This window comes from Sinohyriopsis cumingii, unplaced genomic scaffold, assembly GCF_028554795.1.
Source record: "Sinohyriopsis cumingii isolate HCF-2022 unplaced genomic scaffold, ASM2855479v2 utg001437l, whole genome shotgun sequence".
NCBI lineage: Eukaryota > Metazoa > Mollusca > Bivalvia > Unionida > Unionidae > Sinohyriopsis > Sinohyriopsis cumingii.
This window is the reverse complement of record NW_028315999.1, coordinates 2,177,075-2,193,769: the sequence shown is the minus strand read 5'-3', so window position 1 is coordinate 2,193,769 and position 16,695 is coordinate 2,177,075. Positions and strand designations below refer to the sequence as shown.

The 16,695-nt window shown below is 35.3% G+C and overlaps 1 protein-coding gene across 4 annotated transcripts in view; it reads right to left on the bottom strand.

Moving 5' to 3' along the window:
* The window catches only part of LOC149772507 (uncharacterized), a 64,756-nt gene that overhangs the window by 15,784 nt on the left and 32,277 nt on the right, over positions 1–16,695 (bottom strand). For all 4 annotated transcript variants that reach the window (XM_089947738.1, XM_089947739.1, XM_089947737.1 and 1 more), the window contains 8 exons: positions 15,890–16,095; positions 14,114–14,168; positions 12,051–12,111; positions 11,724–11,822; positions 11,136–11,289; positions 10,530–10,644; positions 8,178–8,336; positions 4,851–4,963 (listed from right to left, as the gene is read on the bottom strand). In XM_089947738.1, coding sequence (XP_089803864.1) covers positions 4,851–4,963; positions 8,178–8,336; positions 10,530–10,644; positions 11,136–11,289; positions 11,724–11,822; positions 12,051–12,111; positions 14,114–14,168; positions 15,890–16,095 — 962 coding nt within the window. The remainder of the gene's footprint in view (positions 1–4,850; positions 4,964–8,177; positions 8,337–10,529; positions 10,645–11,135; positions 11,290–11,723; positions 11,823–12,050; positions 12,112–14,113; positions 14,169–15,889; positions 16,096–16,695) is intronic.

Sequence of the window (16,695 nt, the reverse complement as noted above, 5' to 3'; positions counted from 1 at the left end):
AAAAATATATACCTAAAATAATTATTTGGGATGAGATATGCACGGTCTCATTGGATACATTAAAAACGTTTCTTGATTGGTTGTTGACGAAAAATACCGCCATAATAATGTGTGGCGATCATGGTCAACCGCCACCTTTTGTTGGACCATCTCCACATGATTGGTTAAAAAATTTCGTTGATTATTACGAAGAAATAGATGATGATCATAGAGCTCTTGATGCAAATTTGAAGGAGTTTAAAAAATTAATCAGATTACAATCAAACAAAATTCAGTGTGAAATAATACGTGGAGTGATCTCAGAGACATCAATGAGTGATTTTTTGAACTCATGGAGACCCACCGATTTGATCGTAGCAAGTAGAAAAATAATCAGAGACGCTTTACAACAGCAGTTGTTTCAACTACATAAAGAAAAATATTCAGAACTACCCGTACCGTTGTGTTATAGACCATCAGATACACGAAAACAGAATATTAATGTTGATATTCCAGGACCCTTGACAGAGTCAAGGAAACAGAATCTCGTATTAAATGATATTGTCGCCGTTGATATCAGTGTGGTCGAAGATGCAATACACGCTGACAAATCTCCATGGGTGTTGGGATACGCCATGACAATCCACTCGTCTCAGGGATTAACTATTTCTGACACACGAGTCTGGATTGTAGACGATCGCATCGAGTGGTCAAATTTAGTTTATTTAGCGGTATCGAGGGTCAGAAATATATCTCAATTACGTAGAATTATAATTCCTGAAATCGTTGATAAATTTAACATCATCGATGATGATATAATAAGAAAAAAATTAATCGGATACAAACAATCTGATAAAAAAAATAAACGTGACTTTGATCTTGATGTTGAATTTATTATTGAGTTAAAACAGCAGCAGAGCAATCATTGCGCCAGTTGTAATTGTATAATGTTATGGCGATATTCGAGTAATGATTCAAGACAATTTACCGTAGATAGAAAAGATAATAGTCGCGGTCATACACGAGAAAATACCATGTTAACCTGTCTTGAGTGTAATCGACGTAGAGGCGCTGGCGCCCTTGGCGCTAGTGCTAGTTAAGTGATCGAAATCACCGGAGTGATTTTGGTGGTAGTTGTGTATCCGCGGGAATTATTTGTAGTTGTTCACGTGTAAATCCACGCTGAGGAGCAGCCGAATCTAATCTGTAGATTGCAGGTCTGGAAACGCCTACATTTCTTCCAGTGGATCTTGTCACGGTAGATATTTTGTGTGTGGTAACACTCCAAATAGGATCAGTTGCTCTCGCTTTACCACCTTCAAGTTCACCAGGCTCATATAAATATCTGACTGTGACATCACCTAATATTTTTTGTTTTCCAGCATCTTTTCGTTGTGTTGGTATATTTATTTTTGTGACCGCGCTAATGGGTTTCATGTTGGTTGTTCGTGTGATCTCATTATTTAATGCAGCTATCACGCCTGGTAATCTTGCAACCCATTCGCGAGATCTTTTATCCTGAATAAATTCCCTCGCGTATTGATATCCAAATAACCGTTCAGCAAGTGTTCGATTAAATCGCTCAACAATTGCTTGATCACGGTGAATTGCAGTATGACCTCGTCGTATTTTGGTATTATGTTGTTTCATCAGCGATGATACTGGACCAAGAAATTCCTTACCAGGATCAACCTGTAGTAGCTGTGGCCATCGCAGACCACCTTGTGGTCCGAGTCCTCGTTGATAAATTCGTTCAAACGCATCGGCTACTTCAGATGATGTTTTCGCTGATAGCGGCTCTGCTTCTTTATATCTACTTGCAACATCAACTACGGTTAGCGCGTATTTGTACGTTTTTCCACGCACAGTATCATGCGGTAAAAACAGAATATCAGCTTGATGAACTTCATTAGGAACACTGACATCGAAATACGCGTACTGAATTTGTTTAGGACGTGGTAGATAAATTTGCCATATTGCTTGTTTAGATAACCACGTTTTAGCAGTAGAATGTTTAACCGCCGCTGCATCAGCGAGTTTACCAATTGCTGCTTTGCCTCTCCAGTATCCTCTCGGTGAATAATAAATTGATTCCATTATTAATTACCAGCCCCAATCGCTAATTTACCTTTCATCGAGGATCTTACTAACCAATTAGCTAATGATTCTCTAATATTTTTATTTTTTATAGAATTTAATGAATGAATTAATTTCACATCTACAATATGCCTATGTTGTAGATTTTGACTTTTATAAGCTACATCATGAGCATGACAAGCTCGATCAATAGCATTTATTGGTTCCTCGCCTGGTTTTGGTTGATCTTGATCATCGAGCCTGATATCGAGTCGAGTACCAGGACCGCAATAATTATATCCTGGTAGATGTTTTTCTCCACTGTATTTAGCCCATGGAGCACCTGGAAACTTTGACATCAAATTAGCAATATCACCACCACGCTTATTAGGTAAAAACGAAAATTTCTTTCTACCGCATATAGAACATTTTCCACCGTACGCTATTTTTTTGTTTTTTGTTATAACTGTAGCTAAATCAGTAGTTGGAGTTTTAACTCTACAGCGTAAACAATATAGATTCATGTTATAATATATATGGATATAATTGATTTCTCAGCAACTCGGCAACGAGAGCCAGTTAAGCATCATCCTGCGCTACCGAACTCCATCAGAATGATTATCATAGGACCATCTGGATCGGGTAAGACGCAATTATTACTTAATCTGATAATGAGATGGTTGAAATGGGATAAATTATATTTAGTAGCACCATCCGTTGATGATCAACGATGTTATGATGTACTTAAAGATTTCAATGAAAACGCACGATTACTGGATGAAGATAATGATGTTATAGAGTTTATAACCGATATTGATGAAGCACCATCCGTAGATTCCATAGACGGATTTATTAATAATTTAGTTGTATACGACGATGTGATGCTAGATAAACAATCAAATCCAGCCAGAATATTTTCCCGAGGTAGACACAAAAATACAGACGTGATCTATGTTACTCAACGATATACACAAATTCCGAAGGTGATCAGAGACAACTGCAACATTTTAGTTGTGTTTAATGGCGTAGACACACACACGTTGCGAAATATTCATCAAACCTGGTGTGGTGGTGACATGGATATAATTAAATTCAAAAATTTCTTCTCACGAGCGCAAGCTACTCCGCATGGATTTATAACAATAAATTTACATGATCCAAGAACAAGATATCGTGTGGGTATTGATAAAATATTTGGGTAACAGGGTGATGATAAAATTAAATTGAATTAAATAGATATCATTAATATAATGAACAACTGTGCGTGGCTGCGTCAAGGAACAACAGATAATTGTAATAAAAAATGCCGTGGAGAATATTGCAAGAAACATAATTATCTTATAAAGAAAAACCTTCATGCTGGTCCACGAAGTTGTGTTGGTTGTAACAACGGTGTTAGAGGATTATATCAGATTTGCAAAAATTGCGGTGGAGATCGATATCGAAGTTTGATGATATATTATAAACACAGAAAGAACATAAATCCCAAAATAGAAAAACCACCATCAGAACTTGAATATTACTTGAAACATAGAACAAATTCCGAAGATTCAGATGAAGATGAAATAGATGAGGAAAAACGACAGCGAGAACGCGTTGAAAAATATTCATCAAACTTGGTATGGTGGTAAATTAATAGCAGCAGAGAGGGTACCTACCAACGTTGGTCGTCAAAAAAATAAACAAGAAATAAATAAACACGTAGAGTACTTTATTTTTTCAGCTACTATTTCGAACTGAGGTTTCATTAGTACAATCGTCCATTACAGAAATAAAACATCTCAAGGAAAAGTTCATTTGTAAAAATCTTGACCTTTCTACGAGATGATTTTATTTGTTTGTTTTATTTGTTTTGTCGGAATTCTATGGTCTGTTCACCCTCTCTGCTGCTCAGGACGAAGAGCAAAGTCTATTAAAATTTACGTCATTTTCACACACACACATTATATATATATATATATATATATATATATATATATATATATATATATATATATATATATATATATATATATATATATATATGTGTCATAGCGCACAAGATTGGCTGAGATATTGACCACCGCCATCAAAATATTGCTATTTTAAATGCTACTGTATTATGCACAGTAACACAAAGGAGGCAGTAAGAAATCTTTCCTACGTATCGATCTTCTCGCTTGATTTATTAAATCTTTAAATTGTTCCAAATGCTGCGTAAAAATGATGTTCTAGATTCATATAGTTCAAACTGATTAGTGACTTAAAAGTTCCACTAAAGTTTATAGCTGAGATGACTTCGAGACTCAGCTGCCATGTTCCACAAGAAACGACAATTCATAAATACGTCATGTGTTTGAAAACAAAACAAAAGAAATAAACTTAAGCAACTTTGATGACTTGCTATCGCGAAAATCAACGTCTCTTATTACACATTGCAAACCCTCCAATTCTTTACACATCCACCCCCTCTAACTCCACTTCGGATAGCAACGTACAGGTCAAAATACAAAATCCATACCATATATGACATACCTTCCTGCTGTAAAAGTATTATAACATTTGGTATTAAACAAAATACTTGGTAATCTTAGTGTAATTAAAATTTTGGCCTTTTAGACCTTTGTCCAGGGACGCTAAGAAAAAGGAGCAACGTCATAACTTGTATACCCTGGTGCAGATGGTTCCAAATAAAGTCACTAATGTACCAAGTTTAACCACTTTACACATCCAGCTGTTCTGAAGAATATAGTTAACGACAAAAGAGATTGACAGATGTATTTCCGACGCTTAAGCGTACAGATAGAAAATCTTACTTGAAGCTGATCGACATAAGCCTCGTATTCCTTTTTGCTTTCTTTCTTTGTAGCTGTAAAATAGTCCTTTGGTCCGAGTTGAATTGTTATCTGTTTCAGATGTGCGCATGATTCTGCAAGAAAGAGCGTTGCATGAGGCGCAAAAGCTTCAGTACAATGCACGCATAATTAATAACAGTCATCAGACAAATAAGTTGATTTAATGCTGCACAGACAAGACGAATATTTTGTTCACTTTGGAGAACGCTTTCAGCTTACATGCAAAACATTTTTCTATATTGATGAAATCATGGTGTAAAGGAGATAACCCGGTTTACAATGTACAACATAAACCTCTGCAGTTGTGACCATGAACATTGAAACCATGGTTCATTCAGATCCTTGTCCAATGATAAACAGCATGCAAAACAAAAAATTAAAAATTCTTACAAACGTCACATAAGTTTAATTTAATGCAAAAGAAATCTTACTCTTAATTTATAAACTTGTTTTACAGATGGATTATGTGTCCCTATAGTGAAATAGTGTTAGGTTAAGCTGATGGGTGTTGATAGGACGCAGGGGCTGTACCGCCATCACCGTCAATTTATGTGCCGTAAGTTTCCATCTTAAGACCATGAATCGCTCAACGTTTCATGCAGTTATGCAGATGAGGTGAAACAACATCATCATATGGTTTATTGAGTGGGGTAGTTATAATGATGAAGAGATGCTGGAAGGGCTGCCTATAATATTCTCGACCATCCCATTTGCTTGTATCCCCACATCCCACCGTTTTGAAAACAGAAGGCATCAAGATGTAATAAATGCAAAAACTTAGTCATTTCATTATTTGATTTATAAGATCTAATCTGATTGTCGCCAGGGGTCCCAAACACCGTAAATTTGTTGGCGTTTTGAATATACAAGAGTTTCTTTAGCAACACGGTCGCCATATTTTTTAGGGCCAGTTTATGTATTCATGCAACATATGTGATGTAGTAGTGTACATTCTTTGAAAATGTCAATGATTACGTAGATTTTTAATTTACATCTCTCTGAACATGTATATACAATAATTCCTCTTATTTATTTGTTTAATTTGTTTTAGAAACATTAATGCTAGACATTACAAATAAAAGATGTAGACGACACTGAAATAGACCATTCTGGAAACCAGAAATGGACAGCGAGCGGTCTGTCTCCTTATTTATATCGGAGCTTCCGTTTGCTTTTAAATGCCAATAATTTGACTGTTAGGGACCCCTTGGCGACAACCAGGTTAGAAATTATAAATCAGTGAATGAAATTACTACTTTCTGTACATTATTTTAAAATATTCTTAACGTTTTTCGTTTTTAAGATCGTTATGGGAGTACAAACAAACGGGAGGTTGTGCGAAACTAGAGGGATAAACGGCATTACGTTCCCATTTACCGGTAGCTTGGCATCGGTAAGTTCGCCCTGCCTGTGGTCAAGAAGTAAATGTTATAGTGAAAATGTTATTGTTTTCATTAAGTTTTACTGTATTGCAATACTTAGTGAAATATGTGTTTGTTATATCGCATTACTGTTTTTGGCCTATCGATTCACCACTGAATCAGTAGCCGTACAGTAAATAAGTTACTTCAGTTAGATCATGTACACTGAACAGGATTTTAAAGGTGAAATTTACCATTTTACGATTACTCTATCAGTTGTCAAGTTCTACAAATATGATACAAGGCAGCTAATTTGTTGATTCTTTTGTAAATTGAACATACGATCAAATCTGATCGTCATTGATGTAAGGAACCGTGTCCTTTTCCGCCAACCCCACCCACATCGCAATGCAACATTGAGTTTCACGAAATCTAAACACCTGATTGATAAAATACATCTTTTAGCGTTATTCACTTTGGCGTCATTTCTTTTTAAAGTTAATGAGGATTATTGATCATAATTTGATAAAAATTAATATGGAAATCATCCCTTTTATTTTAGAGATGCTGATCAATATCCATGGCAAGGCAAGTCAATATATATATATATATATATATATATATATATATATATATATATATATATATATATATATATTCGATTGCTTTGTAATAATCCTTGCAGCTTTAAATGTCCCAGATATACTCTTCAAAGCTGGTGTGTTCAGTACATTAATAATGTACAGATAAGAGTTAAAGCACAGCGCCTTCACCGATTAACTGTCGGTAAGTGTGGCATATACCCACTCATGTGATAGATGGTGAATATTGAAAACAAACTGGATTCGTTTGGCTATGGATAAGGGAACTCATATGTCTTATGGCCGCATACAATCCTACCTAGTGTGTTGATTTGGAGGAAAGGAGTGGTATGGAAAAACTGGTATACTTTTGTCACCAGATGGGCCCACTCTACTCTGCAACTAGAGAGGAGTTTGTCTAACTATATAAGTCTCAAGAAAGAGCAATCACAGTGACAAGTCTTTGGGCGGACATGGATAATAAATGCAAAATCCATATCTGATCCTGTCAGACCCGTGAGCCCAGGCGACTGGTGAACCTTAGCACCAAAGGGACACTAGCGTGACCAGTGGCCTTTGTGTAGTCGACAGTTCATCTCCCAGGGTTTATGGTATTACACTGTAGTTTCCTCTAGTTGTGGATTATTACAGACTCCACTATCAATGAAGATTATCTCCTAAGTTTGTGTGATTTAGATTATCTCCTAGGTATGTGTGATTTAGAGTATCTCCATGGTCTGTGTGATTTAGATTATCTCCTAGGTCTGCGTCCCTGGAAACATGTTGAGCACAAAACTCGAACTATGCTGTGTATCATGAACTTACACCCAGTAATTTGTCAAAGAGATCAAAGAAAAGATCAAGGTCGTGTTTTATGTTCCACTAACATGGGCTCAAATGTAAGTGTAAGTAGAAATTTCAGTCCTTTCCCCTTGGTACGCAAAAATTAAACTGAACTGTTCTCAGATGATTTGGGGCAGTGATCGGCAATCTACTGCACGCGTGCCACAAGATGGCACGTCGCAAGGTTTTGTGTGGCACGCGAAGGGCGCCGAAAATCGCGATTTTAACAGTGTTGCTCTCTTACTGGTGGCATGCGCTCTTTCATTTTGTAATTAATCCGGAAAAAAGTGACACGCTATGTAAAATAGGTTGCCGACCCCAGACTTAGAGGTTAATATAGTAGGTATATAGACTGCAGGGTTATTTGTCAAAACCTTTGATCGCCACTTTTAGAGCAAGGAGTTAACCATCATACATCGAATATAAAGAAGAAATAAAAGAATCGACCCTAAAATTATTTTTTTATATACAAATTTATATGCATAGTATGACAATATAATTACTGAAGAAAAGCTTGAGAGCGTCTAATGCAACAGGAGTGCAAGTGAAGATCAGCGTCTGCAGCTTGGATAGACCCAGATTACATACAGATGTCGCTATTGCCTGCGTCATCTCGGACATGCGAGTTAGCTCTACACTCTGCAGTCGCTGACAGGACTGAGCTGAAAAGAAAAAAAAAATTGCCGCTTTTGTCGAGACCGTTATTTCTCAATATAAATAAAGCATTGTTTAAAGACAATTCATAGATACACGACCCCTTTTAAAAATATACATTTACTTCTATAAACCTGATGATCGATTTATTCTAGAAAGCTCTCGAGCTGTGTTTCATATCAAGTTATCGTCCCTGTTAAACATGAAATGTTTTGCGTACCATTCTTGTTTAAGTGCAGTTCACTATAGTCATTGGTCGAATGTCATTTTTCTGTTACCGTCTCGATCGAATGGAAAAATCTATATGAAATAATGTGCATAAACTGTGACTCTTTGAATGCAATACAAGCCGAACCGTCATTTTGTCGAATTTTGTTTTATTATTACAGTTTGTAAAATTCGCACGTTGTGATATATTGATACATATACCTCATGATATATTTTTAAATGATAGGTTCATTATTATCAGGTCACAGCAAGAAATATCTTAAAATCGGCTTGGCGACTTTAGCTTGTAAGTTGTACCAGCAATATAGTTGTCCGTATTATTGCTGTTTTAATTCAAGATGAATGTTGAACCTGGTTTCTACTGAAACCACGTTGTTATAAATGGCAAGTTGGACACTGGCTTCACCTATAATTTTTCTGTCGGGTTTAATTGAAGTTTGTCAACCATTCGATGAATCAGAAGAAAGTTTGCATATGGCTTGCTTTCTTTCAAGTCTCTTCAGAAACAACTGTATTACTTCAGTTGATCAAACTTGTTTAAACTCTTGTCATGTGATTGGTTCTGTAACATGACGGTTTGTTTGTTGCTAAAGACGGTTCGCACATAATCAAATAATATTTTCCTTGTTAAATTTTAGTTGTTTCCATGGTAAATCGTCTCCCTAACAAGGGTTAAGAGCCGAACTATACCTCATTGAAAATAACAACAAAATGCAAAACGAACACTTTTCAGAATAAAAGAAAGGAAAGAAATAATCTTATTTATTATTGTATATGTTTTTATGTTGTTTTTTATGCTAAGTAATCATGAAAAAGATGCACAGCAAATTTCGATTAAACAGAGCAAACTAGAAATGTGCCCATACGACATGAACGCTCCCACGAGTATGACACAGTTGAAGGGCAAAATTTGAAGTCAATCAGGCTTCCTAACTCTGTAAAACGTGTCCATGAAAACATTTAAACTTAAACCTGATTTAAGTACTCTTTACGCAAAGCCATATTTGCAGTTTGGTTCCAATCGATGACGACCTTAAATAGGCATTTAGTGGAATGGAAATGATGTGCAAAATTATCAAAAGGGGGACATAACTCTTGTAAATGTTTAACTGAAGACGGTAAAAATCAAATCTGAATTAGATCTTCTAAATGTTAAGCCATATGTCCATTTCCCTTCCAATCCATGAAGACCTTGAAATGTTCTTCTGTGCAATCGGAAGTACCAAGTTGTAAGCCAAATAGGGGCCATAACTCCGTAACGTTTTGCGAATAATTACAATAAAATTGTGATCTGTGCCTTTTTAATGTAAATTATCATAACAAATTTGGTTTCATTCCATAAAATCCTTTCAAAGATACTAAATGGAAATGCATTTGCAAAGCTTGGACCATAACGCCGTAGAATGTTTATAGAAAACAGCGAAAAATTAACCCTTGACCTATATCTTTATAATGTCAAGCCTCATACCAAATTTCGTTTGTCTCCGTCGGATCCTTCAAGAATAACTCAGCGAGAAAATTGTAATGCAAAGTTCTAACTCAAAAATGAGACCTTAGCTCTGTAAAATTTGGCTGGAAAATAGTTGAAATAAAATCTGACTTAGGTCTTCATGATGCCCAAATTTCGTTAGTATTCATAAAATATTGAACAAATTATCGAGCGGAAACCAGATAATGCAAAACTATAATTCATACAGTATACATATCTTATTTCTTTTGTTTCAGAAAAACGGTGACAATTCAATTTGACCTCGTCAGTTCTGAATTATTTCGATGGAAAGCATATCGTTTTAACGTTGCCATAAACCAAACTATATTTTTTAAACTAGTATAATGGATATAATTAGTTATTTTTTGATTCAGATCAGAGCAGACAATTTGTTCAAGCTATCTGGGAGCCGGAATTTATCATCTTATAAACAAATCCCAGCCACCCTTTCCCTTCCCCCCAAATTAAATGGTGAGTCCCTCACCCACGTAGACAAGGGAACTTAAATCAACATCTGGTCCACCAATGTTGAGAACCTCTAAGTCGTGGAAGAATTTTCCAATCAGCTGCACACATTTTGTATTAAATCTTCCGATGTTCTGACTGAAATACAAAGATATTATAAATTACAATCTCATTAAATTGAAAATAATTATTATTTTAACAAACGTTATTTTGATTCGAACTGAGGTGACTGTGACAGTCTGTCAATATTATGTTCTTACGATGAAAACCATCTTAAGAATGAGTGCAGTGCTGATCGGACTAATGCCCTTGTCGAACTATCAAACGATGTAGACCACAAAAGACAAATAATACCAGACTGAATATTTGCACCTTTATAATAATGGTGATAATCATTTCTTCACAAAATAAGAATTTATTTAGGTTTAGATATAACGTAAACTGATCATTTTAAATACAATCATACCCGTCTAATTATAAAATCAGTCTATGAAGCGACATTGTAACCTTTTGTGGGAAAAAATATATGAAATATTCTCACCAAAAGTATTCGAGATCAGCGTCCATTCTTAATATTCCCTGTGCATAGTTTAAGACCCAATGTTAAACAAATCATAGGATGTACTTGCCATGGAAATAACGGCGGAATCGCTAGTGTTCTGATGTCTCGGCACCCGGCTCCAAGAGCCCACATAACTTCCGGTCCGACCAGATCGATGTCACTAAGATAGGTCACGTGCTGCAGCAGACGACTGTAGCTACTGGCTGCCCAGAGAGCTCTAAATAGAAAGATATTGGTAAAAAGCGAAGACTGCGCACAAGTTTTCACATTTTATTGTAAAATTTTAATCAAAGAATAATTTCAAACATTTTTATTCAAACACTGAGTTCTTCATCTCTCTGTTCTTAAGAATAGTCATACAGAGGGGAACAATACACCCCCTTATAAAAAGAAAACAACGTATAGTACGTGAGTTACGTCTATTTCAGTCCTATGCTACCATAATACTATGTTACATTTGGGAACAAGAACTGCTAAATGTAAAACTATAAAACTGACTAAATACAACTGACTAAAATCAGTTGCAGATGTTGAAACTGCTTAAAAATCTTTGAACTGGATGATCTTGAAGAAACATGAAACTGCCTGCTGAAATGATGGTCACTCAAAAGCTGAATGGGTTATATATTGACATATTTATTTAAATCTTACTTTGATGTTAAGAGATGCCCACAGTTAACAATGCGTAAACTAATCAAGGTTGATTCACATTGCTTTAGTAGCTGTTCAAGGCCAGGTTCCAAACAAGCTCTGAAATAATAATAATAATATGTAATATAAAGGGACGAACCATCATCATTATTAAATATATACACACATGTATGAGAGAGAGAGAGAGAGAGAGAGAGAGAGAGAGAGAGAAATTTGCAGACCGATCGTCAAGAGCAGGAACAAATCTGTATCAGTATAAAATTATAAAGATTAAACTACAGACGTGGACACATAAAGAAAAATGAAAATATTTATTATTTCACTCACCGAATTTTCACGTTGTATTCCTCCAAAGTTTCTCCCCATCTTCTGTTCCTTGGTTTAAGGTCTGTAAGGGCACAAACCAAATGCTTATTGTACATTTAAAAAAAATAAAAAAGCGATGGATGATAATGAACAGATGTACATCATAGTGATCAAATGAAATATGTCTTACTTGTTCTGGTGTTGCGTGGAAGCCATAATTGCGGAAATTTAAGAACTTTCATAGTCTGTCTTTCCTTTGTTTCTTTTTATATTTAAGAAAGTTGTGAGCATGGAATTGTCTTACATCTGAAAGATCACTCAATATACAACCAAGCGTTGAGACTCTTCGTTTAAGCAGATTCTTGCCTGACTATGAGAGATCGAAATCAAACCGCAAGACTGGTAATGAAGTTTCACTTGTTTTTTTTTTTTTGTTTTTTTTTTTTTTTACTGATAATACATTTTTTGTAAATCACAGATGAACATTTGTCATAGAATTGCTTTGAGCAAGTACATATATTATACATTAGTTACTAGAGGTGTTTGTTTTTGTAACAACATCTTAAAAATCATCAAACTGTCACACGAACTCAGTGAATGAATGTATATATCAAGGGGACACATATTGCCCTCTTTGGCACCAACAGATTCCACCATATCTAAAGTTCATTATTCGTATGATTTCATATATTGATTATGTACAAATAATACTGCTGAACGTTACAGTATATAGATGGTGTATTTATCAAAGAGAAGGAAAAAAAATATTTTTAAAAGGTGAAATAGTTCTGCAATCTTGGCCAGGATCTGGGCTGCAGATCCCTCAGAATCACATTACACATTAAGGTCTGGTTGAATGAGACTTGTTATCGCTACTCGTCCTGAACGGATGGTCATACCAAAGTGGGGTTTTCCCTGAAAGACTTCCTACAGTGTTTACTTGGTCCTGAATGAAAATTATGCCAATATGGTGTCCAATATAGCCGCGACAGCGGCCATCTTGATACTCTTGTCGTTGCTGATCCTCCTGAATGGAAAGTGATATCGTGAACATATTGTAATCTCTACTCCTTTTACAAATATATGATTATATCAACATGGGGTTTTCGCCAATAGATTTCTTATGACACCTAGTATGTCCTAAAAGAAAATGGTACCAGTTGTACATTCACCATGGCCGCCATGGTGATTGTCTTGTTGTCACAACTCCCCATGAATTGACGATCATAATGATATTGGTTTTTCACCAAAAGACTGCTAATGGTGTCTGATTTGACCTAAATGAAAAGAGTGTTAGGCTGACATTTTGTATTTGAAACACTGCTGCTAATTTTGAAATCTAGTCATCGTTGATCAGTATCAGAGATGGTTTCAAAACTCGACAGTTTAAAGGAAGAAATAGTATTATCTTGAATTCATGGATATTGTTTTCGACTAGTAGAACTTCAATACCTTAGAGGGACTCTTGCTAAGTGTTAAGATCGTTTTTTATAAGTTGTTTACTTCTCAGTGAAGTATACATCGCGACACATAATATGCCACACATATGGTGGCGCTCTACAGTCTCGTACTTTGCATAGGGTTTAATTTTAATCAAAGATAATTTCTCATGTTTTTCTCATTAGCTAACCTGGCTAGTTAGAAAACAATCTGGCATATTGTACGTGTTTTTAAAAGAATATTTAATTCCGTTTACTTTGGTGTTTGATTGGTTGCTGTAATTCTGGATAAGGAGTATGCAGGTTGGCCTTCAGTTGTGCATCTATTAAAAAAAAAGTAAATTGTAAAACAAAGCCGATAACTTTTTTTATATTTTGTAATTCATTCATTGAACTTTCGGAAGCTGGTATCAGCTACTCTGTCAAAATTCGTTTCCCTATTTTAGTATCTGCTGAACTCAGTGTACTTTGGACCAGTTCAGGCTAATTTTTCGAGGGCATTGGGGGCAAATATTTGGATTAGATGTATGCATAGATCACGCTCGTTTTTCAGAACTACAACATGAAAAGAAATTTCAGCCACAGTAGTGTAGAGATATGTCAACATTCTCTTAATTGCGCATGTTGCATGTAAATCATACATACCTTCCAAAGTAAGGAATTTCAGTTTTGTACACCATTTAGAGATTGTCAACAAAAACTGAAATGAAAATTGTTATGATGCTTAAAACATTGATTTCAACAATATCTGCAAATGATACGTGTAAAATGCTGTCATGCCATTGGACAATAGGTAAAAATAGACAAGAACATGGTTGTAAGGTAGCTGACAATATAATAAATTTGGCATCGAAAACATAATCTCACAAGAAATATTACTGATAAGGATTCGTTCATCCATCCATCTGTACATTCATCATTCTCAAAAGGTACAAGAAGATTGTCCGAAACTGCCAGGGTCTAGCTTTCTTTATGTATCTTAATTAATAGATTTTGCTTAATTCATATTTCCAATAAATATAACTTGATAGGCAAAACGATTGCATCTGACGAATATTCGGAGGAATTAATTCATATTTAGTGGCAGAAAATCAAGAATCTTGCTTTATTTAAATGCAATAAAATGTTATAATTTGAATACGAACTAAAATTATACATCTTATGAAACACTCAAAGAAAGAGTCGGTAGTAACTTTAACTAACCGTTTAATTGATGAGTGAATTTGCTGTAATCTGGTTAATAAAGGGTTGCCTTCGGTGCAAAAAGATATTAGATAAGTTAGATCTGTTGTGTTTTCTATATCAAGCAGGGACCTATTAACGTAAGGAAAATCAGTTAGCTGACTGTCTTACGTGTTCCCTTATGTCAGTCAAATACATATAAAACGTTTTATGTAACGTATGAGAAGCACGAGCTCTGTTTCGGGATAAGGTCCCCTTTTCCCACCTAGACTAGGAATGTCCTGAGTAAAAGAATTTTGACTGGTACTAAGGGTTACACTAGTCGCCAAAGCTCTATGTTCGTTTGGGCAAAGTTCAGCACATTCCGGACATGGACGTCTTTACTAGCGGCTTTATGGAGAAACCAAATCCTAACTGTGTGTGAAAATCCTTAGAATTATCTTCTCTTCGATACCGTTTTCTATTTTTCTTTTCTTTCTTTTTTCTCTCTTTTTTTTGTTGTTGATAGTTTTTAGACTTTTGCCATTTATTCTTCGTAGATGTTTTTCTCATTCTGTTCTCATATGCTCTGTCAGTATAATAATAAATAGAGTGTCGGAATGTTCTTGCTTTGTTAGAAATGTGTCTCTAGTAATCAGGAAAATGTAGAAATAATAGTAATTTGACTCCTAGTAATATTTTTCATTATGGCATGTGATTATACTATTCATTTTATTATTGTAAAAGTTTCTCGATTGCAACTCCATGTTCTGTGATAATTACGTTTGAAAATTTGTTGTTCCTATTTGGAATGTGTAAAAGTTACTGTTGCGAATTGGGGATCAACAAGTTATCTCTCTCTCTCTCTCTCTCTTCTCTTCTCTCTCTCTCTCTCTCTCTCTCTCTCTCTCTCTCTCTCATACATCCGTGACCATTGACCAGCAAAAGCATTGTTTTGAAACATGGTGAGAACGTAACTTTCATGATAAATTGGCAGAAAACATAAATTGTATCATCATTATAACTTCCATGCTCGATTGATTAAAGGGCATATTCTCCATAAAAAAAACAACTATGTTGATACATAAATATGCAATAATGTTTTTCGATTTGGTTGTTATGTGCACAACCATGCGTTCATGCATCCCAGACAAACAAAGAGGAGGAAGAGAGAAAAAAATATTATGTACAATTGGTGATGCTGTGAATAAATTTCAGAATAAGTGATGAGCAATTAGAGAGGAGGAGGTTCAAAGCAACCTGTGATGATATTTTGTCATTTTTTAGTTGCACTCTCTGCCACAGTCTGGGATTCCTGCTGACTATCTTCCATTCTTTGCACACGGCAGCCACTTGGCTTAGAGTGGCTGTGTCCAAGAAAGAGAAGATGTGATACAAGACTTCTCGTCGTTTCTTCGTATCTTCTCGTCTGCTACACGGCAGTGTATCCAGCTGGTCTAAAGAGGCTAAATGTTCAATAAAAATATTTGAAATTATATTTATTTCTTCGTATATGTGCATGCGAAAATCTGAACCCGCTTGAAATACTTAGTGGCATATGATTTAGAGAAAGGTTGTCTTCGAGATGGCGTCGAGCAAAGTAAATAAAGACAGTGTTATACGTATGATATTTGCAAACCTCAGTCAGGTACGAATATAAATATTTCATCACAAGTATGAGAAAATCAGCGAAACAAATGAAAGCAAACCCGTTCGTTATTTAGATATTAAAAATTAAAACCTTTCTGAAATCTCATTTTGGGGTCACAAATATTAATTTCATCGTTAGAAAATCTACCGTTTTTAATGTGACTGTTACCTTTTACCATATATTTTCAGGACTATAAATTTATCGTATGCGTGAATTCGCTTTTTCTTCAGACATGAGCCTAGTACATTTTTGGGGGGTGTCACCGAAAATAATCTGGAGTACTATATTTTAAACTATAGCTGTAATAAGAAAAACAGAAAAGAAAATGTGCGTAGACAAAAGTCAGGAATACTATGTAACCAACGTATGGTCTAGACTTCAAGTCGTATTAAAGTTCCAAAAGTGTCATGAAATT